Here is a 25,162-nt window from a genome sequence, read left to right as displayed (position 1 = left end):
ATCAGAAAGACGCAGACGTAGAGAATGGACTTGAGGACACGGGGAGGGGGAAGGGTAAGCTGGGACGAAGTGAGAGTGGTATGGACATATATACACTGCCAAATGTAAAATCGATAGCTAGTGGGAAGCAGCCACGTAGCACAGGGAGATCAGCTCGGTGTTTTGTGACCACCTAGAGGGGTGGGATAGGGAGGGTGGGAGGGAGATGCAAAAGGGAGGAGATATGGGGATATATGTATACGTATGGCTGATTCACTTTCTTATAAAGCAGAAACCAACACACCATTGTAGAGCAATTATACTCCAATAAAGATGGTGAAAAAAAAAAAAAAAAAAACAGAAGAAATCAGAAACTGAACTTCCACGTGCCCTCACTACTTCACTGACATACCTGCACCCATGCCCATTCTCTGCTTCCTCAAGGACCATGGATGAACTCTTTGTTCTCCTGCATTCAGATCACTCTTGTTTACAAAAGATTTTGCCCCATGACTCTCCCCTTTCTCCTCTTAATCATTAATTTTTCTCCACTCTATGAGATCATTGTCATTGACGTCCAAACATTTTTTAACAGCACCCACCTTATAAATTACCTTCCCCTATCCTAAATTTCCTTGTTTCTCTGCTCTCTTTTGTAGTAAAAATTCATATTTTTATAGTAAAATTGCCAAGTTTTCCCCACATAATGACTTAGGAATCCAAATTGCTTAACTTATATGATAGAATATTCCCTTTTTCTTACTACCATTCCTATAGACACAATCTGAGATCTGACAAGCAAGTTCTCTCCTTTAATCAAGCTTCTCTCTCATTGGCCTGACCGAGACATTTCAATCATAATTTAAATAACAATGCTGTTGATAATATAAAGGCAGCAAAGAATCCAGCTGCTTCCTTTATAATTGTACTGAACCCACAACAGCACTATCAGCAAAAAACTGACTTCTCCATAAACTTTAGCAAATACGTTTTAAATAACTTCTAAGAAACAAGAATTAAGGGGTATGTTTACAATTAGTTCATATGACCATTAGGATGCTAATATCTATCACTAATTTTTTTATATGCTACTGAAAATAAATCATCCCAATGTAACTATACATAATATAAAATATATAATCTATTTTAATATATTTAAATGTTTTATATAAAAATATGTATTTTAATCATAAGAAAAAGGGGACATCCATCAATTAAGCTGACCTCATAAAATATGAACAGCATTATTTGTTTAGGGAAAAGGAACTCTTCAAGGAAATCTCACACATTCAGTTAATACTCAATAAAAATCATTGCCCAATCAGAAGAACTCAATAAGAAGGAAGATTATGCTGTTTTCCTTTCCTAGTAGGATGAACAATTATAATCTTGGTTTTACTGTTTAGAAAAATCTCAAATCATTCAATCAGATGCAAATAACAACTGAAATTAGATTCCTCCTTTGGCCAGTAATTTCTTGATTGTGAACTACAGAAGCAGGACAATGTAATTAGGTCCTGTTGCACACAGAATGTTGTGATTATTCTCTATTTAGTCCAGAAGAGATCTCCTGTCAAAATTTGATTATGAATATGAGCAATGTAAAATATCATTTTATAATAAGTATTTACATACTTATTAGGGATTAACTGTAAAATGACTATAACGTATGTATATTTCCAAATATTTCTGTAGTGTTGGACTGAATGTAGGAGCCATAAAGGCTTCAACTACTCAGCAGCAAACCAGAAATCTATACATTCTTCAAAGAAGACTTAGACATGTGTGAACAGTTAGGGGGTGTTAAACGGAATTTACACAGGCATACAAATAAACACGTGGCATACCAATCTCATCAGAATGATGGCATAACTATACTGGGAGGATTGAACAATAGAAGGATGTCACTGAGGTTTGTGCCGGAAGGGGAAGAAAAAAGAGCTACATTTTCATTTTTCAGGTGTAAAATCAATAAATAATACCAAAAACTAAAATCAAGAAGCAGTAATATAATCATATTATTTATCATTTACCTGAAAGTAATTAGCGAATAATCAGCTTAAAGATGTGAAAGCGGTTGCCTGTGGACAGACCAAATGAGAGGAGGTGTGGAGGCAGGGGGAGCGGCAGACTTCTCCTCTTAATAAAGCTTGTAGATCTACTAGATTCATTAAACATGCACACGTACACCTTGAGTATGAAAGACTCATTTATATTTGCTAAATTAAATCTAAGTTCTATAACCCTTGGAAATGTAAAAGTAATGAAAAACAGGAGTTAATGGGTGGAAGTAGATGTGGAGGAAAATATAGGGGAAGTAAATCTCTTATCTTACACAGTAGGAAATCAAGGGGCACTGTCAAAAATGTACGAGTCAAGAAATAGAATTTTTATGAAGCTAAATAACAAAAGAATTTTTTTCATGAGCTTGGTAGGGATTGTAAGTGGCGAGAGAAGATAAGTGAGCTAAATTTCTCTCATGTCAGAGGGGAATCAAAAGCTATTTTTAAATTGACATATTAACAAATAAAGTATATGCATATTATTTAAGACTTGGATTTAAGCTTCAGAAAAACTAACCATAAAATGGTTAAAAATAATCACTTCTGGTGAGTGGGAATGAAGGAAAGTATATTGAACCTTACTTTTCATTTAGCATCCTCTTTGGTGTTTGAATTTGTATTATGGCACACATTGTTGGTATAATAATTAAATAGACAAATAAAAATAAATCTATTAATAGATACTGGGTGGGTCAAAAGGTTCCTTCGTTTTTTTCCGTAAGATGGCCCTAGTAGTGCTTAGTTGTCTTTAACTTCATTCGAAACAATTTTGTTAGATTGTATGTAACAGCTGTCATAGCTGCATGAATTTTAAAAAAAGACATCAAAATTGGTGAATTTTTGTGTAGCCATTTTAGTATTGAAGATGGAAGAAAAAGCAATATTTTCGGCATATTATGCTTTACTATTTCAAGAAGGGGAAAAACGCAACTGAAATGCACAAAAAGATTTGTGCAGTGTATGGAGAAAGTGCTGTGACTGACTGAATGTGTCAAAAGTGGTTTGCGAAGTTTCGTGCTGGAGATTTCTCACTGGACAATGTTCCACGGTCGGGCAGACCAGCTGAAGTTGATAGCGATCAAATTGAAACAATAATTGAGAACAATCAACGCTATACCACGCGGCAGATAGCCAACATACTCAAAATATCCAAATCAAGCGTTGAAAATCATTTGCACCAGCTTGGTTATGTGAATCGCTTTGACGTTTGGGTTCCACATATTAAAGTTAAGCGAAAAAAACCTTCTTGACCATATTTCCTCATGCAATTCTCTGCTGAAACATAATGAAAACCTTCCGTTTTTAAAACAAATTGTGACGGGCGATGAAAAGTGGATACTGTACAAGAATGTGGAACGGAAGAGATCGTGGGGCAAGCGAAATGAACCACCACCAACTATACCAAAGGCCGGTCTTCATCCAAAGTAGGTGATGTTGTATATATGGTGGGATTGGAAGGGAGTCCTCTATTATGAGCTCCTTCCAGAAAACCAAACGATTAATTCCAACAAGTACTGCTCCCAATTAGACCAACTGAAAGCGGCACTTGACGAAAAGTGTCCAGAATTAGTCAACAGAAAATGCGTAATCTTCCATCAGGATAATGCAAGACCGCGTGTTTCTTTGATGACCAGGCAAAAAACTGTTACAGCTTGGCTGGGAAGTTCTGATTCCTCCACCGTATTCACCAGACATTACACCTTCGGATTTCCATTTAGTTTGGTCTTTACAAAATTCTCTTAATGGAAAAAATTTCAATTCCCTGGAAGACTGTAAAAGGCACCTGGAACAGTTCTTTGCTCAAAAAGATAAAAAGTTTTGGGAAGATGGAATTATGAAGTTGCCTGAAAAATGGCAGAAGGTAGTGGAACAAAAGGGTGAATACGTTGTTCAATAAAGTTCTTGGTGAAAATGAAAAATGTTTCTTTTATTTTTACTTAAAAAAACAAAGGCACTTTTTGGCCCTCCCAATAATAGAGCAGATGATCACATCCTATCTAGTTTTGTGTCTAGATTTTCACACGTTTATTTGAATAATATTTTATAAAGAGACAGCAATTTTTGTTTCACAGCTGGTATGGAGCATAAAAGATACAAATGCTGATTTATGATATTTTAGTCTGGTTTTTATTTTTAATCCACTATCCAAGTACAAAGATTGGTAAACTACTGTCTGGTCAAAATATGTAGATGCCAGGGTGTATACTTAATAAAATAATTCGATAAAAAGGATCCTTCACATCTAGAACCAGAAAATCTCACACAGTAATTCACTGTAACTTACCTCCTCAAAGCACTGCAGGCCTATATAACCCTTCAAAGGGAGATACTGCAGTTTTACACACAGTGAATACTTCCATTGTCCTAATGCTACCCTTGTCCTACTTCTATGCTTATAAACATGGCACTATTTTTACCTTGAATAATGCATGGCTTGGTGGCCTGCAATATTAAAATAGAAGTCTGTTGTGTGCTTCATCTCACTGGTGTGCCCAGTGGCCTCGATCCAGTGTCCTATTGGGAGACAATAAACACCATCCACCAAGTTGTTTTCATTATAAATACAGCAACGGTCGTGGTGAGGCCCATTGCCTAGAATAAGAAGAAATGACAAACAAAGCAATTACATCAATGTTTTGCTTAAACAGCCACAGAGTTGCTGATGCAAAATTAATAGTAAGATGAAAATAAATACAAAGCTGCATAATCTACACATTTCAGTATAAAAAATTAGACTAGAGTAAGAGGAAAATCAGTAAAAACTTGTAGAGTTACTTATGAATTTCATAGAGTCCTATGCTCCCGTTGAATACATGGATATTTCCAAAAGCATATTAACTCAGAATTTCTTGGGACCTTTCAGTGCCTTAAGAGCCTGTTGTGAGTCATTTTGCAGCCTGATACGCTGCTGAAAAGGGTTTTTAAAGCCATTAATGTCCCTGCGCTGCATACTTTTATCTTCCCGGTATGCAAATTTATGACTAAAATCAGTAATAAAGTGTTTCAGTATCAGCTCAAGCAATAAATTTTTAAAAGCAAATACATTAATAAATAATAAAACAAATATCACATGCAATCCAGTTTGCATGTAAATCAGTGGTTAGTATTATCATCAAATGGGAAAACTAAGTATCACAGAGATTAACTAGCTTGTCCAGGGTCACAGAACTAATAAGTCCAGAGCTATCAGTAAACTGATACCCCTAGACCCCAACTTTCAGGCACCTGACACCTTCATGCTGTTTTCCGCCTACTTCACAAGCACCAAGACACACATCCTCTTTCCAGTGAGTGGAGCAAATGAGGCAGAGACAGAAGAACATGTCTCTGAAAACACTACTTGCCTACATCACAATTCTGCCCAGTATCAACTACACTAGTAAACAGACCTTTTATTTCTATGAAAATTGTAATTCATACATTATTTTTATTAGCCCTTCTTATGTGACCACCCCATTTCAAATAATTCTTTTCCTTAAACTACCTAATTTCCATATATTGTCATTTATAAGAAAAACATGTAAGCAAAATAAAACAGGAAAAGTCACATTTATTATGAATATGAAAATTCGACTCATTTGTTCCTTGCTCTATCTTACAAAACATTTTACCTAAGGTTATTTGGTATAAAATCTATTTTTAAAAATCCTTAAGTCATTGGGCATTTCTTTAGAATGTAACTCCCTTCCATCAGATAGAAGGTACAGGATGGCTCCTTTAATAAATCATCATTGATCTTCCTAGCTCAGACTCCTCTTTTTCTCTTGATGGCTACAAGGCACTACACCTTGTAACTGCCCTATTAACCTTGATATTTAATAGATGAAAATCAAACTATACTAGCAATTTCACTTCTAGAAGTATATCCAACAGAAATATAGATTAAAGAAAGATACATAGATGCATACATGTGTGTGGCAATCCTATTTTAATAGCAATACTGTAAACTACATAAGTTCATCTATACATTTTCCACAAATATTTATTGAATGTTGACTATATGGCAGGCATTATACTAAGTCATGTTAAAGATTTAGGTATTTCCCATAAGAGCAATGAAACATTAAAATATTTTAAGCAGACAGGTGACATGGCCACATTTTTTGAAAATATCTCTCTGGTTATAGAGTAAAATATTAATTCAAGCACAATGAGATTAGAAATAGAAAGTCCATTTAGGAAAATACTGCATTAACCCAGGAAAGAGATGGTAAAAGCCTGGATGTAGAAATGGAAAGGAGTGGGAAGATTCAGTAGGGAAAAGCCACAGGACTTGGTGATTAATTCGATATGGGAGGTGAAGAAAAAAGGGAACCAATAATGACTCCTAGGCTTCTGGCAAATACAACTCAATATATAGGGGTACCAGTCACTGAGATGTGAAATCTGGAAGAGTTGGAAGGAAAGATCATCAGTCTGGTTTTGGCATTTGGGGCTTGAAGTGCTATTTAGATACAAAAGGAGATGTCAAGTAGAGTTAGAGTTATTGATTTGACACTCAGACCAGAGACCTAAGCTAGAAAAATAAGTTTATGAGTCATCTAAGTATAGATGGTAATTGAGACAAGGATATAGGTGAGTTACAAAGAAAAACAATACTTTATACATTCTTTTATTTTTATTTTTATTTATTTATTTATTTATTTTTGGCTGTGTTGGGTCTTCATTGCTGCGCAAGGGCTTTTCTCTAGTTGCGGCAGGCGGGGGCTACTCTTTGTTGCGGTGCATGGGCTTCTCACTGCGTTGGCTTCGCTTGTTGCGGAGCACGGGCTCTAGGCACGCGGGCTTCAGTAGTTGTGTCTCACAGGCTCTAGAGCACAGGCTCAGTAGTTGTGGCACACAGGCTTAGTTGCTCCGTGGCATGTGGGATCTTCCCGGACCAGGGCTCAAACCCATGTCCCCTGTGTTGGCAGGCGGATTCTTAACCTCTCCGCCACCAGGGCAGCCCCGAAAAACAATATTGATTGAGAAGAAAAGGCTTCTAGAACCAAGTTTAAAAGCATCTCAACATTTAAAAGCTGGACAGAGGGATGAGCTTACAAAGGAGGCACAGAAAGAGAAGCTGGAGAGGAAAACTAGAAGTGAGTAAATGAGATGGGGGAGCATGATTGAAACTGTAAACATAGACTAAAAACTTGATGGATGCATGTCTGACTGTTAACAGTAGTTACATCTGAAGAACGTAATTGGGATGGAAGGACTACTTTAAACTATTTTGAATCCATTGGATTTGCTACAAAGGGAAGGTATTACTTTTTAGTAATAAAAGAATAATATCGGGCTTCCCTAGTGGCACAGTGGTTGAGAGTCTGCCTGCCGATGCAGGGGACACGGGTTCGTGCCCCGGTCTGGGAAGATCCCACATGCCGCGGAGCAGCTAGGCCCGTGAGCCGTGGCCGCTGAGCCTGCGCATCCGGAGCCTGTGCTCCGCAACGGGAGAGGCCACAACAGTGAGAGGCCCATGTACCACAAAAAAAAAAGAATAATATCTATGGCTCCTACTGTTCAGTATAAGAGACTTACAACAATTTAAATGTTGTAACTTAAATAAATTTAATTATCGAGGAGCTCAAATATACATAAATTACACTGTTCAAGAAAAATTATGTATGTAACATTGACTTCCTAAGAATTCTTCATTCCTAGAATTAGTTTTCTCAATTATTCATTTTTACACATACATGTTTTAGGAGAAGTAACAAGACACATCTATCTCTCTCAGCCAGGGAGGTATCAGTGCAGGTGTAGGGGAGAGCAGGAACTCCCACCCCATTCAGTAGTCATAAGGAGTCCAATCCCTTCAGCTCTCAATGCAGATCGGGTGAGGAACCTGGGTAATGAGGTGGTACCTCCATTCTCCTGCTGGAGCAGCGTCAGAGGAATCCAGTTAAACCAAAAGAGGTTTGATAAGATGCACAGTCTCATTATATAATACTCAGAATGTCTAGGTTTCAATACAAAGTAACTCATTATATCAAGAATCACAATGATCTCAAACTGAATGAAAAAAGAAAAGCTCAGAAGATGCTAACATCAAGATGACAGAGATGTTAGAACTATCTGACAAAGATTTTAAGCTTCAACAATCCATTGAACACATTTGAAACAACTGAAAAATCACAAAGTCTCAGCAAAGAAATAGAAGATGGAAATAAGAACTAAATGGAATTTTAGAACTGAAAAATATCAGTATTAACAATTGAAATAATAACTTCAGGGGACAGGCTCAAGAGCAGAATGGAGGGGACAAAGGAAAGAATTAGCAAGCTGCAAGATAGAACGACAGAAATTACCCAATCTAAGCAACAGAGAGAAAACAGATTAAAAAAAAAAAAAGAACAGAGACTTAGGGACCTGTGAGACTACAACAAAAGATGTAACATTCCAGTAATTGGAGTCCTAAAAAGAGATGAGAAAGAGGGAATGGTGGAAAAATATTTGAGAAAAATAATGTCTCAAAACTTCCCAAATTTTCCAATAAGCATAAATCTACAGGTTCAAGAAGTTGCACAAACTCCAAACAGGGTAAACAAAAAGAAATCCATGCCACAACACATCATAATTAAATTTCTGAAAACTAAACGCAAAGAAAAATCTTGAAAGTAGCCAGAGAAAAATAACAATTTAGGAAAACAAACATTCTAATGTCAGGAGGCTTCTCAAAAAAATGGCTAAACAGAAGATCTCTATAAACAGAAAGGAAATTGTTGAACATCAGGAAAGAAGAACACGGTAAGAAAATATATGGGTAAATACAATAGACTTTCTTTCTCCTCTTGAGTTTCTAATAAAAATTACAATGCTCTCTGATGTGGCCCTACATGGATGTAGTGGAAATATTTAAGGCAGTTATATGGAGAAGGGCAAAGAAATAAAGAGAGAAATAAGATTCCTCCAATTCACTTAAACTGGCAAAATGATGAAACCAGTTAACTATGACAAGTTATGTTTGTATAACGTAGGTAAATCAAAACAGAATTCTAAAAAATGTTTAAGTATGAACCATATTGCCATAAGAAGGCAGAGAAAGGAAACAGAGAGAAAAAAAACAAACGTCAGAAACAAAAAATAAAATAGCAAACTTAAGTCCTAACATACCAATAATGTCATTAAATGTAAACTGTCTAAATACACATTAAAATACAGAGATTGTCAGAATAGATTTTTTTTTTTTAGTGAACCAGCTATTTGCTGCCCAGAAGAAACTCACTTCAAATTATATAGGTAAGTGGAAAGTAAAAGTACAGAAAAAAATGTACCATGCAAACATTAATTAAAAGAAAGCAGAAATGGTTATATTATTATCATGTAAAGTAGAACCTCAGAGCAAAGAAAATCAGAGATAGGGAGGGAAACTATATGGTGGCAAAAGTATCAGTCCAACATGGGTGGACCTTGAAGGCATTATGCTAAATGAAATAAATAAGACAGAGAAAGACAAGTACTATATGATCTCACTTAAATGTGGAATCTACAAAACAAAAAACAAAACACAGAAAAAGTGTTAAGATGTCTTTCAGTGATTGAATGATTTAACAAATTGTGGTACATCGGATACCATAATTTAGCCAGAAAAAGGAATGGCCTATTGATAATGCAATAACCTAGGTGAATCTCCAAAAACTTATGCTGAGTGAAAAAAATGCCAATTCCACATACTGTATAATGCCATTTATATAACATTCTTGAAATTAAAAAAAAAAATTATAGAGATGGAGAACAGTTTAGTGGTTGCCCGGGGTTAGAGGTTGGGGAAGGAAGAAATCAGGTGAGGCTACAAAACAGGAACATGGGAGATCCCTGTGGTGATGAAAATGTTACCATTGAGGGAACTGGTAAAAGATACACAGGATCTTTCTGTATTATTTCTTACAATTGCATGTGAATATACAATTACTTCAAAATAAAAAGTTTAATTAAAAAATAAATAAATCCTGGTTTGTCTGTTTTTTCCAAATAGACTGGAGAATTTTTAAGTTTCCAACTCACTTTCTTTTCCATAGGACTGGCCTAAGAGTACAATACATAACATATTGTTTACTACCACAGTGATCATTTACGCCTAGAAGTTCAGTTGGCTTTTCCAGGTCTCTTCTACCTCATAAAGGAGTCAGTTGGCTGTGTTGTAATGAGGTTAAAGAAGTAACTTTGTGCCTTCTTTAGAGGGGGGATGGGGGCGGGGAGGGAGCCTGTAGGAGGTGAATTATCTGTTCCATAGGAGCCGCCCATTGCCAGCCATTCATTAGCATTAATTTAAAATAAATAAACATACAAACAACTCACTAAGGCAGGATAAACTAACATGTGTTATTGGCAGAAAAGTAGAAAAGGGTTGGTTTAATTAACAATAAACACCTATTTCCTTAGAGCAGATTTGGCCATAATATTATTTGTTCACTGAAGCAGTTAGGTAAGTTAAAATAAAGCAAATAAATGTGAAGGAGTAAGAGGCCTGCTTTCTGGCACTCCAGTTAAAGCCAGAGAAGTAAGAAACCTCAAAAATTTAAAAATCTGGACAAACACATTATTTTAAATAGTTCTATAAGTTTGAAAGTTCAAGTTAAAATGACTTTATTTTTTATAAACTCAGAAGGCTTGAAATTATATTGGACAAGCAAAATCTATTGGATAGTGTAGTCTACTTAAAATTAAAATTCTAATTATTTTGCATATGTTATTTTATTTGAATCTATCCTCTTTGGAGTTTAATTACCTTGCAGTTTTTATTTCCAGCACACGAACATCAACTGCCAACTTAACACATTAATCTCTAATTTTAGCTAGTAATTCACCCAAATCAGATCTCTCTCATGCCCCATCTGTTACTTACTACTTCAGAAACTATTGGTGCATAAAGTTGTACAAATATGGTATAATCATTACCAACTTTGTTATTTTGATTTTCTGTTCCAATGGCAAAAGCAAAACAAACTAAAATGCAAAAAATCTTTTTGTTCAACCAACTGCCTCTTTGAGAGAGTGGATCCTGTTCCGCTTGAGCACTTTGGTAAACTGCAGTATGCAACGGTAGAAAATAGCTGAGTTTGGGAGCAGGAACGGGAGACAGGTAAACTGCATGATAGAATAGAGGACACAGGTGCGATCAACAAAGGAGAAGATGGGGAAAAAGGGTGTGAAGACTGAAAAGGAGAAGGAAAGGTGAGATGGAGAAAGAGAAGATAGAAAAAAGATGCAGCTGGCAAACTACATAAAGTGAAGTAATCAAACACATTGGGCATGAGACCACCAGAGAGCAGGTAAAGGCAAGCATTTTAATACTTAATTTGAAGTTGTTTGCCTTTCTAGAATATTCCTCTCTACTCCTCCCACCCAACCTTCAATACAACCTACTGCATTCACACACAAACTTCTTGCATGGAGAGACAGAGAGGATAGTCCATTAATGAAAATTTACTTAAAAACTCAATTTCTTGCCTGTGTTGATGATGTATAACAGGGCAATAAGAAGCTTTATCTGCTAAGCAGAGCAGAAGCAGGAAAGCAAATGTAAATCCTCACAGGAGGATTTAAACCTTCCCTCCTACACAGGCATCTTAGAGAGGGTTCCATCCTCCCCAGTCTATAGGAACAGGGACTTAGATAGATATACACAGATATATAGATGTATAGATATTTAGATATATAGATATCATAAGGAGGAAGACCACAGTTAAAATCTAACTTATGTAATTATACAGTCTTTACAAGCTTTCAGAATCTGTACACACACAACAACATAAAATTTTAAGAAAGAAAACAAGGAAAGCTAATAAGAAAATAATAAATAATACAAGATTTAGGAAGAACATTTTGATTTACAAGATTTTTATCTCATTTGATTTTAGGAATGCAAAAACCTTAAAGGCAAAGAGTTAAGTAGACAACACTTCATGCTAACGGTAAAAAAAATGAAATTTGGCTAATGAAAATTAGGAAATCAATGACTACCTGTGGGCATGAAAAAAGTTCTGTACTAACTCAGGTAGGTATGTAGACAAAAGCCCAGTTTCTGTAAAATAATATTGCATTAAAATAATAGGAGGTGTATATAGTCGAGTGCCATGCCAACAGTTAAAGCTAAAATAACTCCTAGGAAAAATCCAATACAAAACAATCCAACAAATTCAGGAAAGAGCTCCAAGAATTTTGGTTTAAAATAATTATAATGACTACAAAGACACACTTAGCAATGATGAAAATAGGAACTAGATTTAGAGATAATAAGGTTTTTCTACAATAGATAAGAAAATATTATTGTTAAGGAGACTAGAGTTTGGAAGACCAGAAAGGAAAACATCAAATGTGACAGGATGATTATGGTAATGAATCAAACATCTGACTCAGGGGTGTGCGTGTGTGTGTGTGTGTGTGTGTGTGTGCGCGCGTGCGTGTATGCATGCAAACATGTATATGTGTGTGTGACTGTCTTTCAAGGTAAAAAACTGATTATTATTGGTGATTGTTATTTTTATGGCAAATAGTAAGTTGAATAGTGATACATAAGCATCATCCTTTCTGTAAATCTGTACACTGTCTAACCCTTTCAGTCAAAATTTAGACAATTACTTGATAGAACCACAAGTGAGGGGTCTCCAACCTTTGTACATAATAGGTCTGGCCTCACTTGCTCTCATTAATAATCAGACTTAAAACGATTCACATATTCTTCAAATTCTATGAGACGACAAAAGTCCTTGAGACAGTTGTTTAGTAGGCAGGTGTGATGTGTTGGTTCTCTCAAAGGTGAGCTTGAGGTGTGTGGAAAACAGGAACAGCAGGAGTGATTAATAAAGCTGAGCCTTGGGTTCACTCTCTACCAAGCCTCCAGAGGGGATCTTTTAGGTAAAACTCCCCAAAGAGGCTTGATCAGTTCCAGCTAAGAATTTTAAAGAAAAACTTAACACCTGCCAAGCCATACAGAGCAGAAAACATTAGAAGGGAAAATTTCCATGATTATAAGAAGATATAGGTGAAGTGGAGGCTTAGATAAAGCTAGGTTAAAGAAATAATATTTAAAAATGGTTATGGGAAAAGCAAAATTCAATAGTTCTTTTCTTAAAGATTTACTAATAATTTAATATCTCATTGTTATGAACTAAATTATGTACCCCCCAAATTTATGTGTTGAAGCTCTAATCCCCAATGTGCCTGTACCTGGATATAGGGCTGTTAGGGAGGGAATTCAAGTTAAATGACATCATAAGGGTGGGGCCCTAAACCAATAGGACTGGTGTCCTTATAAGAAGGGGAAGAGAAACCAGAGATCTTTCTCTCCATACAGGCAAAGAGGAAAAGACACAGTGAGAAGGCAGCCATCTGCAAGCCAGGAAAAGAGTCCTCACCGGAAACCAAATCTGCTGGCCCCCTGACCTGGAACTTCTAACTTTCAGAACTGTGAGAAAATTAATTTCTGTCATTTAAGGCACCCAGTCTATGGTATTTTGTTATAGCAGTCTGAACAGACTAATGCACTCATATATGTGAAATATTCTAGAATTTAATCCAGTTAATACCCAAGTATTATTGAGAGCTCGTTGTATATCCAGTCCTGTGGTAAACTGAGGTAGACAAATGAAATTTAAAACATGATTGTCACAATGAATTGACTATTGTTCATTAGACAAAGGTTACACAAAGCAATTAGTGAATGAAACAAAACTAAACTAAACGGTGAAAATAATTTTAAAACTATGCAAGAAGGCTTCCCTGGTGGCACAGTGGTTGAGAATCCGCCTGCTGACGCAGGGGACACAGGTTCGTGCCCCAGTCCGGGAAGATCCCACATGCCACGGAGTGGCTGGGCCCGTGCCATGGCCGCTGAGCCTGTGCGTCCGGAGCCTGTGCTCCGCAACAGGAGAGGCCACAACAGTGAGAGGCACGCGTACCACAAAAAAAAAAAAAAAAAAAAAAAAAAACTATGCAAGACACTGATACATGAGCAGACTGTTCAAGGACTGCAAATAAGCTGCATCTCCAATGACATTTTTCAATGTATGAGGACTGGAATGCTATGTTGAGATTTATTTTAAGGAGTAATTGGCTCACTAGGAAAGGAAACTATGATAGATTTGCAGTGTGTACATGGATATAGAAGACTGAAAATAGAGTATCAGTATGAGCTACATCTACTGAGAAAAGTTTTGTGATAAAGGGGATGGGTCTCAAGCTGTGATGACAACAGAGTATGCTTTAGATACGTAACAAAGAGCACAACAATGTATGAATGAGTATGATTCGAAGAAGAAAATAGATAACAAGAACAAATGTTTACTTCAGGGGGTAAAGTGACAACATAATATGGACTCATAGGGGGTTCATATTACTTACCAAATTCTAAAGCAAGCACTGTAAAACAACTGGATTTCATGACTTGGAAAAGCAAAAAACAGAATTACCACTTTTCTAACCATTATTTAGGAAGTCAGACTTTTTTTATTGCAGACGATTTACATTAATTAGTGATTCATGAGGATACACACATCTTAAAATGGGAAGCATCTCAGAGATTGAAGATTCTCCTTAAAAACATCCCCAAAATGTCATTACCAGGCAATTATGCTTGTATTTAAAATCAAATACAATAACAGAGCTCTCCTTTTTATATAATTTTTAGAGAAAATCTGAAACTTAGATTGTTCTTAATAGGCTTACTCAAAGCACCAAGACTGAATTATTAATAATTCATTCAATGTGATGATAATCTAGAGAGAAGCCAAAAGATTTGACCACCTGATTTGAAGTGATCAAATCTTTTGGTAGCTAATAATGCCATGACTCAAGGGATTAAACAAGATTGGAATATTAAAATGCTCCATCTCTGCATAATTGGATATATTTCTACATACTGCATTTACTTTCTATAGTCACATGCAGAGATGTTTATTCATGTGTTTAATGTATTTTTATTTGATTTCTCTAATAATTTTTAATGTTGATTTTCCTACTGTCATTTAAACAATTTTTATAATAGTGTCTAGACTTCTGTTGTTAAATTGTCAGGTCAATTTTTCTCTCCATAGCACTCTCAGAATTGACCAGAAATTTCATTGTGTTTCATTGTCTGAACACAAATCCAAGTCACACTATAAAAATAAAGCATCTATATTAATATTAGACTCACTATATGAAGCAAATTCCTCTAACCAAATTTCACTACTTCATTTGACATACTGTGAAGCCCACGACAAAAGTTCTCATGTCACCTATCTTTGTGTACTTTAAGTCAAATAATGCTGAGGCAGAAGGCAATACCTTCCCTAGTAGCCATATCTCAAGTGTCCAACATTTGGATGCAAAGAACATAAAATAATCATATTCATCCCAGGAACTCTGAAGAACATTGAGGATTATTTTACATTTAACCCCATCCTAACCCAGCTCACCCAGCAGACAGGCATTTTAGGAGTTTCATAGTAAGTAAATGCTTTGGCATGAAATCTCTCTTCAATTATGATTTTCTAGAATGTGGGCTAAATGGTTTAATGAGACATTCCCTTGAGCTGATCTAGATCTGATGTGAAAACCATCTCTGCTTCATGCTTTGGTTTCTTCCATGGCAAAAATATTTTTTTGATAGTATAGAGATACAGCTGATGTAAACATCATAGAGGCACTGCTCTAGTTACTGAAAAGAAACTAGAAATGAACAGCTAATTGAATAAAGTGGTCAAACAGTTTTGAAGACTAAATTGTTTCTGAAATTGATAAGCCAGATTAAAACCTTTTTAATGAGACATATAGGCTGTAAAAATAAAAGTGTCAGTTAGGTAGATTATCTTAAAATTTACCAAAGCCATAAACTACACATGTATAAGAAAGGGTTGATAAAGAATTTTGCTTCTCTGAGTCCTACATCTGACTACAAGCAACAGAAAAACTGACTAACGGTGACTTCAACAAATACACATATATCTCTCATGTAACAAGAGGTGCAAAGCCAGGCAGTCCAGTACTGGTGAAACACCAAGTGCCTTCTAAATGTCTGCTTTGCCATCCTTCACACACTGACTTTGTTGTCATGCTTGTCAACCCATGTTCAAAGGGTGACCTCTAGACATAATGTCTGACACTCCACTAGCCGTGAAGAAGAGTGAAGCGCCCTTGTTCCTTTTCATGAGAAACTGAAAGCTTTCCTGGGAGCCTCACCCAAAAGACTTCTCACATCTCATTAGCTAGAACTAGGCAACACGGTCATCCTTAGACCAATTGTTAGCCAAGATGAATAAGAGTACCATAACTGATTAAAGTAATAATGTTTCATCCCACTGCTACCAAAACAAATCAGGATTTCTGCTATTCTGGGAAAGTTGGGGATAACAAATGCTAATTAGGCCACTGATGGTGATGGTAGTGGTTTGGAACACATCATCTTTCTCCAGCCAATCATTTTGGAAGATAAACCACATTTCTTTAGGTAATACTTGTCTCTACCTGATTTAATTCAATAGTACCCAATGCATTAAATTTTTAATTGTAAACTATTTTTAAATAAATCAACAGGAAAGCTAAAAGCATTTTAAGGTTTAAAAACATTAAACATTGCCCACACATGCCCCCCTCACTCCCCCCAAAAAAAAGAAAAAAGAGAGAGAGAGACTACAGGCTCTCTAGTTCTTGACTGTGTCTGTCCTGTATAACCTCTTTGCTATCACACAGACTCTCCTCCCTTCTACTCCTAGACTTAAATCTCTCCACATCCCTCCTCTTCAAGTTTTCCTTTAGTCTCTGCACCACCGCCATCTCTGATAACCTGATTTTTCTTCTAACTAGGCTGGTCCCCAACAAATACCCTCATTTCCCTATTCAGTCTTCAGGGGCCTACAATATGGCATCTGCCCTCCTCACCCCACTGGAAGAAAAAACTTTAAATGAAGTCATCTAATGTCAGATTCATTTTTCACCTTTCTTTACCTGCCTGCAGCATGTAATGATGGTGGCCATTCTGTTGAAAGTCTCCTCTGTTGGCTGCATAATACTCTTTCCCTGGACGGCAGTATATTATAGCAGTTAAGTGCATGGACTCAAGGTCCAGACTCAGACTCCATCCCATGTTATACCATTTACTGTTTGTAAGTAGTATTAAGAAAATCATTTAAGCAATCTGTGCCTCTGTTTTCCTGTTTGTGAAAAGGGGACTGTAGCACTATCTCATAGAGTTGTTGTGAGGAAAGTCAGTCAGAGGATCCTTTTAAAGATTTAACACAGGACCTACCACAGTTGGTGTTCAATAACAGCTCAGTAAGAACCCTTGACTAGTCTTCTCTTACAACTCTTCCACTGCTAGTCTGTTTGCAAAACTGTTTACTGATTTGCAAAACAGGTATACCCCTAAAATAAGTTCAAATTGTTTTAACAGCTCTGTCCAGACCTACATGTTCCAAAGATAAGATCACCCATTTTTTTCCAGCAACTCACCTAGTTTATAAATTCTGATCAATCTCTTTCCAAACCATGCTAACTTCTCCCTAAAATCAAAACCAATTGAAACTCCCAAATCTTTTCACTTTGAATTGTTCTCAAAGCAAATTCTCTACTTCTCTATTTTTATAAAATAACTTACTAATGCAAATATAAGACTTAACTTTTATTAATTTCTTCTCACTGGTTTATTCCTACTTTGGGACTTAATATTTCTCAAGACTGCTGCTCTCAAATGAAATAGCAACTCTCTCTCCCAGTTTTCTCTCATCAGCAAGATTGATAAGCATGCTTCCTAAATTACTAATAAAAAGATTTAGCAGGAAAGGACCTAGAATAAAGTGACTTGTGAAATGCCAGCTGCATTCACCCTCATGGTCCTACTGGTTTATTAATCAGAGCACTTTAGATTCAGTTGTTCAACTTGCAATGAATCCACCTAACTAATCTATTAGTCAGCCAGTCGCTTCCTAATTTGTAGACAAAGAAATTGAGAGGTTTTTCTAAAATCCTTAACTAAGATACACTGCTCCTCCATTTTTTCCCTTTGTACAAATGAGGATTGATATTTGATGAGGTAAAACTTCTAAAACAATTTTTAAACCTACTTTAAAATATGTAATGATGATGAAATACCAGAGGTTTTTTTTTTTTTTTTAACTACTGTGGGTCATAAATCCTTTCGATAAGCAGTAAAAAGCTATGGATCATCTTCCACAAAAAAATTTTTTAAATGTTCATGCACACAGTGCAAACAGCTTATCACTATCCTGTATATTAGAAGAGAGGAAATGTGATTCTTAACTATGACCATAAGAGAAAGAAATGAAATTTTCATTAACATATCAATTCATGTTTAGACATCTATCTTTTTAACATTTTTTTCCTCCGTGAAGACAGCAACAATTTATTTGGCACCAAACTATTAAAATTTTCTATCAAGTGTCAGCCATTTAAAAATAAGATTTCTCTATCCACACCATTTTATAAGCAACTTTTCAACAGCCTAATTTTCAAAGCAGCTACTTTCTCTTGTACAGAATGCAGTGATTATGGCAGTTTAAAACTGTACTGATGGTCTCCTTACAACTAAAAACTAGCAATCCATTATATTGCTAAAGAATCTTTATATTTTTTTCATGCTACAGGGAAAGACTGCTCTAGTAGACCTAGACCATCACTTATATGGAAGCCTTAATATCCACAGAAGTCAGCAAGGAATAACTTATCAAGCTTTACAAGTATACTTTTCCTATTTAGCTCATCTTGTAGAATTAATTTTCTAAGAAATCCTGACGCAAAGTAAACTGATATGGAACCATGACAACATGTTTCACAAACATGTCATAGACTTCAAAGGATTCAGCATAACAACTTTATCATCTTAGGATACACAGGATAAAATAAGCATCGGTGGTATTATCAGTCAAAAACATCTACATGAGTTTATTGAAAAAAATTGTTAAAGCATTCACAAAAAAAGCCAATGGCAAGATATTTGTAGGTGATTTTACTGATTTTAACTACCTACATCAAACTAATTTACCTACATCTGAGCAAAATTAGGCTATCTAACACTTCTTCCCAAAAGATGCAAAAGTTCTGGGTAAATTGCTAAGTCTTAGTGATTGTCCTCACATATATGTCATTAAATCACTTTTAAACAGATGGTAACAGTTTCTCAGAATTGTTTTGGGAGATAGGGAGTGCACAGGATGGGAAAGGGGAAACATAAGGTTGGGAGAAAATGAGATGGTGATTAAATTCTTTTCTTCGAGATTAATACAAACTATAAAATTATAGTAGAGTACAAGTGAAATACTGCCACCCAGTGGACTTAAAATATAAATAAAAACTTCAAATTTGAAAAGATTGCCAAGAATTTCATATCACTTTTCAATTGGAATAATAGAGCTTAATAATTTTCAAAGTACTTTCAAATATATTATTCCTCAAAAAAAAATCCAGTGGGACAGATAGCAGACATGTGAGTACATTTTTTCCTAAGTCTGAGATTCTAGCAGATGACATGACGACTGAGTCCTATGCGTAACCAGCAGCAAAGCAAGCGCTGGAGCCCAAAGCTGCTGGCTCTCAGTCCACTGCTGCTTACACCACACAGCTCCTCCTAAAGAGACTCTGACATCTCTACCTTTGTCCAAACCCTGTATTTCATAGAGGAGGAAAGTGAGACTCAGAGATTATCAGGGTTTCTCAAACATTTCTAATACATAGACTGGCATATATAATCTATAGGAATATAGATTACAGCAGAACCTTACTGTCATAAAAATTCTTGTATTTTTTCCTTTTAAAATTCCTGTGGAATCTGTGTTCTCTTCCATATCATATGAATGTCTGTTTTAATCTGAAAATAATGAGGTTTTTTCCTCAAAGATCTTTTACAAAAAGTGTTGCTTTAAAGACAATGGTGCATTTCTATCCTGTGCTACAGACTCACTAGTCCAGGACCACATCAAAGATGGGAAGACAGAGAGTATGAGTGTACTAGTTCGAGACACTGGGAAATTGCCTTGTTCAAGTTCATTCATCCATCAAGTACTTAATGAACACCTGCCAAATGCCCAGCATTGTTTTAGATCCTAGGACACACTGTGATAACAAACAACTCTAAGTTATCAGTGGCATAGAAAAGCACTTCTCTCCCATGCTAGAGCTCACTGTAGATTGACTAAGTAAGGGCTCTTCTTCACATTGCCAATATCTTCATATTGGGACCATCAGACAGGGCAATCATTTTTAGAACATCAATAGTAATCTCTTGTCAGAGAGAAAAAAGTGAGGCAAAACAACAGGAAATGACACACATCATTTCGTCTTACACTTTACTGACCAAAGCAAGCCACGTGACAAAAGTATACTTTTCAACAGGGCAAAGAAGAATAATCCTCCCACAGGCAGAGGGTGTGGATATTGGTAAACGATAATCATCTACACACCCCCAACTTTTCCAAATATGCTGAGAAAAGGTGGTGCTGGGTATCACAGGGAAAGAGGTCAGATCCCTCAATATATGGGATGGGAATTCAAGCAATTTTACTTAAATATCGAAAGAAAGGGTTATCACAGAAGCTTAGAGGACTTGGACTATTGATGCTTCAGATATGTGAGATATAAATGAGTATGTATTAAACAAGTAGGCAGAGAAAAGGGATTTAGAATATTTGTAAGTATGAATTACAACTCTTAGTCTTAGTTCTGGACATAGCACTTTATCAGTACAAACTCACAGAAGCTGCCTATGTTCAGTGAAGGATACCATGATCTCATCAGAAGCAACATGGCAAGGGTCACTTAATTTACATAAACACAAAACTATAGCCAAGTGGGTGGGGTATCAGAGCCAGATGTATGCAAATTATACCTAGTGTCAGCTCAAATGGATGCTTAACTTACATGTATGTAAAACCCACAACCAGTTAAGTGGGGGAAACAGAGCCAGCAGTTGCCCTAATCACATATATGACCAAAATATATGAGTTCACTAAACTGCATGCTATTTTCGTAGCTCAAAAACACTTGCTCCAGCAGGAGGGATGCATATTGGCCCTTCCCTCTGCCAATGCTGGACAGTTAAGTCTCTGACCAGAAGCTCTAAAATGAAAACCTTCATACTGAAGCTAACCAACACTGATAAACTAGACAGCTGCCAGAGAAAAAGAAAGCAACCTTACCTACAAATGCCACCAATGGACTGTGACAGACACCCCTTAGAGAGTAAGAAACTCATCCCCTATATCTCTAACCCCAAGAAGTATATATATGCATGTGTGAGTGTTGTGCATTAGTCATAAGATTTTTTTAGATAGATTCAATAATTTTACATTATACAATCATTTGTTGTACTTAAGAATTATATAATAAATATAAATTATTTCAGGAGGTTACCTCTAACTGGTTTTCATATTATTCCACCAAAGCCAATGGAATAATGTGGCATGGTTTGTTGCAGATCTAAGACTGCCATGGTTTTGACAGAAATCCAAGAAAAGGGTACAGCACTAATAAAGAATTGCATAAACTACTGGGGAAAAATAAGAGTCTAGGTGGCTGAAACTTAGACTTTCTTAGGAAGTGGCAGGAAAAGTACAGGCAAAAGTAATTTTTTTAAATAAACAATTGCCAGATTATAAGGAACCTGAAAGGTCATAATAAGAAGTTTAGACTTATTTTATAGGTAATAAGAAATGACCAAAGAATTTTTAATCACACATGGAATATTATCCAGTCTATGCTTTAGGAAAATAGCAGCATGGAGGAAGGAATGAATAGAGAAGGGATGCAAAGGAATTAGATCTGTAGAAGGCCACTGAAATGCAAAGGAACCAAACTTTGGCAAGAGGCAGGAAGATGAACATAAAAAGGGATGGGGTACAGATTGAAATATTTCAACTCCAGAAGCACTTTCAGTGACTTCCCAAGCCACTTGCTTATCAAAAGCACCTGGGGAAATTGTCAAATTCTTATTCCCTGGACAATTCCGGAATTATTAAATCAGGATCCTTAAGGATGTGGCCTAGAAAATGCCCCAGGGGCTCATGATGCAGGCAGCCCATGCTAAGAAGTACATATGTTTCCATATACTTGAGTGACTAAGCTATATTGTCTTTAAACTGGGAACAAAGAAAAACAAGCTTTGCAAAGGTTGATTATAAGCTGAGGTTTGAATACATTCAGTTTAAACTACTTGCAGGACATCCAGATGAAAAAGTCTTGTAGACAATACACTATATAAGCTTGGAATGCAGAAAAGGGATTAGAGAAGACGCCTTCAAGATGGCGGAGGAGTAAGACGTGCAGATCACCTTCCTCCCCACAAATACATCAGAAATACACCTACATGTGGAACAACTACAGAACACCTACTGAACGCTGGCAGAAGACCTCAGACTTCCCAAAACACAAAAAACTCCCCCTCATACCTGGGGAGGGCGAAAGAAAAAAGAAAAAACAGAGACAAAAGAATAGGGACAGGACCTGCATGAGCGGGAGGGAGCTGTGAAAACGGAAACAAAAGAATAGGGACAGGACCTGCATGAGCGGGAGGGAGCTGTGAAGGAGGAAAAGTTTCCACACACTAGGAAGCCCCTTAGCAGGCGGAGATGGGGTGGGGGTGGAGGGGAGCTACAGAGCCACGGAGGAGAGCGCAGCAACAGAGGTCCAGAGGGCAAAGCTGAGAGGTTCCCGCACAGAGGATCGGTGCCGACCAGCACTCACCAGCCCGAGAGACTTGTCTGCTCACTCGCCGGGGTGGGCGGGGGCTGGGAGCTGAGGCTCGGGCTTCAGTCGGATCCCAGGGAGAGGACTGGGGTTGGCTGCGTGAACACAGCCTGAAGGGGGTTAGTGCGCCACGGCTAGCCGGGAGGGGGTCCGGGAAAAAGTCTGGACCTGCTGAAGAGGCAAGAGACCATTGTTTCGGGGTGCACGAGGAGAGGGGATTCAGAGCGCCGCCTAAACGAGCTCCAGAGACGGGCGCGAGCCGTGGCTACCAGCGTGGACCCCAGAGACGGGCACGAGACGCTAAGGCTGCTGCTGCAGCCACCAAGAAGCCTGTGTGCGAGCACAGGTCACTCTCCACACCTCCCCTCCCAGGAGCCTGTGCAGCCCGCCACTGCCAGGGTCCCGTGATCCAGGGACAACTTCCCAGGGAGAACGCACGGCACGCCTCAGGCTGGTGCAACGTCACACTGGCCTCTCCGCCGCAGGCTGGCCGCGCATCCGTACCCCTCCCTCCCCCCAGCCTGAGTGAGCCAGAGCCCCCCAATCAGCTGCTCCTTTAACCCCGTCCTGTCTGAGCGAAGAACAGAGGCCCTCAGGTGACCTACACGCAGAGGCGGGGCCAAATACAAAGCTGAACCCCAGTAGCTGTGCGAACAAAGAAGAGAAAGGGAAATCTCTCCCAGCAGCCTCAGGATCCGCGGATTAAATCTCCCCAATCAACTTGATGCACCCTGCATCTCTGGAAAACCTGAATAGACAATGAATCATCCCAAAATCAAGGGGGTGGACTTTGGGAGCAACGATATATATATTTTTTACCTTCTTCTCTCTTTGAGAGTGTGTATGTGTATGCTTCTTTGTGTGATTTTGTCTGTACAACTTTGCTTTTACCATTTCATTTGTCCTAGGGTACTGTCTGTCCGTTTTTTTTTCTTCTTCTTTTAGTACAGTTTTTAGCACTTGTTATAATTGGTGGATTTGTTTTTGGTTTGGTTGCTCTCTTCTTCCTTTCTTTCTTTTTTCTTTTTTATTACTTTTTAATTTTTTTATTTTTAATATTTATTTTAATAACTTTATTTTATATTATTTTATTTTTTTCTTCCTTTCTTTCTTTTTTTCTCCCTTTTCTTCAGACCATGTGGCTGACAGGGTCTTGGTGCTCCAGCTGGGTGTCAGGCCTGTGTCTCTGAGGTGGGAAAGCCGAGTACAGGACACTGGTCAACCAGAGACCTCCAGGCTCCACGTAATATCAAATGGCAAAAAATCTCCCAGACATCTCCATCTCAACACTAAGACCCAGCTCCAGTCAACAACCAGCAAGCTAGAGTGCTAGACACGCTATACCAAACAACTAGCAAAACAGGAACACAACCCCACCCATTAGCAGAGAGGCTGCCTAAAATCATAATAAGGTCACAGGCACCCCAAAACACAACTGGACACAGTCCTGCCCACCAGAAAGACAAGATCCAGCCTCATCCACCAGAACACAGGCACCAGTCCCCCCAACCAGGAAGCCTACACAAACCACTGAAACAACCTTAGCCACCGGGGGCAGACACCAAAAACAACGGGAACTGCAAATCTGCAGCCTGCAAAGAGGAGACCGCAAACACAGTAAGTGAAGCAAAATGAGAAGACAGAGAAACACACAGCAGATGACAGAGCAAGGTAAAAACCCATCAGACCAAACAAATGAAGAGGAAATACGCAGTCTACCTGAAAAAGAATTCAAAGTAATGATAATAAAGATGATCCAAAATCTTGGAAATAGAATGGAGAAAATACAAAAAAACGTTTAAAAGGATAAAGAAGAACTAAAGAGCAAACAAACAATGATGAACAAAACAATAAATGAGGGCTTCCCTGGTGGCGCAGCGGTTGAGAGTCCGCCTGCCGATGCAGGGGACATGGGTTCGTGCCCCAGTCCGGGAAGATCCCACATGCCGCGGAGAGGCTGGGCCCGTGGGCCATGGCCGCTAAGCCTGCACGTAACAGGAGAGGCCACAGCAGTGAGAGGCCCGCATACCAAAAAAAAAAAAACAATAAATGAAATTTAAAATTCTCCAGAAGGAATCAATAGCAGAATAACTGAGGCAGAAGAACAGATAAGTGACCTGGAAGATAAAATAGTGGAAATAACTACTGCAGAACAGAATAAAGAAAAAAGAATGAAAAGAATTGAGGACAGCCTTAGAGACCTCTGGGACAACATTAAACACACCAACATTCAAATACAGGGGTCCCAGAATAAGAACAGAAAAAGAAAGGGACTGAGAAAATATTTGAAGAGATTATAGTAGGAAACTTCCTTAATATAGGAAAGGAAATAGTTGATCAAGTCCAGGAAGCACAGAGAGTCCCATACAGGATAAATCCAAAGAGAAACATGCCAAGACACATATTAATCAAACTATCAAAAATTAAATACAGGGGCTTCCCTGGTGGCGCAGTGGTTGAGA

General features: G+C 37.6%; 1 protein-coding gene across 7 annotated transcripts in view; it reads right to left on the bottom strand.

Annotated features, from left to right (window-relative positions):
• The window catches only part of EPM2A (EPM2A glucan phosphatase, laforin), a 269,849-nt gene that overhangs the window by 158,901 nt on the left and 85,786 nt on the right, over positions 1–25,162 (bottom strand). For 6 of the 7 annotated variants that reach the window (XM_028494355.1, XM_055087451.1, XM_024122710.3 and 3 more), the window contains exon 2: positions 4,460–4,634. In XM_028494355.1, the coding sequence (XP_028350156.1) occupies positions 4,460–4,521 (62 nt within the window). In that variant the 5' untranslated portion in view covers positions 4,522–4,634. Of the gene's footprint in view, positions 1–4,459; positions 4,635–7,723; positions 8,007–25,162 lie in introns of those variants that run through there. The other variant, XM_028494353.2, reaches the window with a different exon arrangement.

The sequence above is a fragment of the Physeter macrocephalus genome, chromosome 10 (genome assembly GCF_002837175.3).
Source record: "Physeter macrocephalus isolate SW-GA chromosome 10, ASM283717v5, whole genome shotgun sequence".
In the NCBI taxonomy this organism is placed as follows: domain Eukaryota; kingdom Metazoa; phylum Chordata; class Mammalia; order Artiodactyla; family Physeteridae; genus Physeter; species Physeter macrocephalus.
The sequence above is the reverse complement of the archived record's forward strand: the minus strand, read 5'-3'. Positions and strand labels throughout refer to the sequence as shown.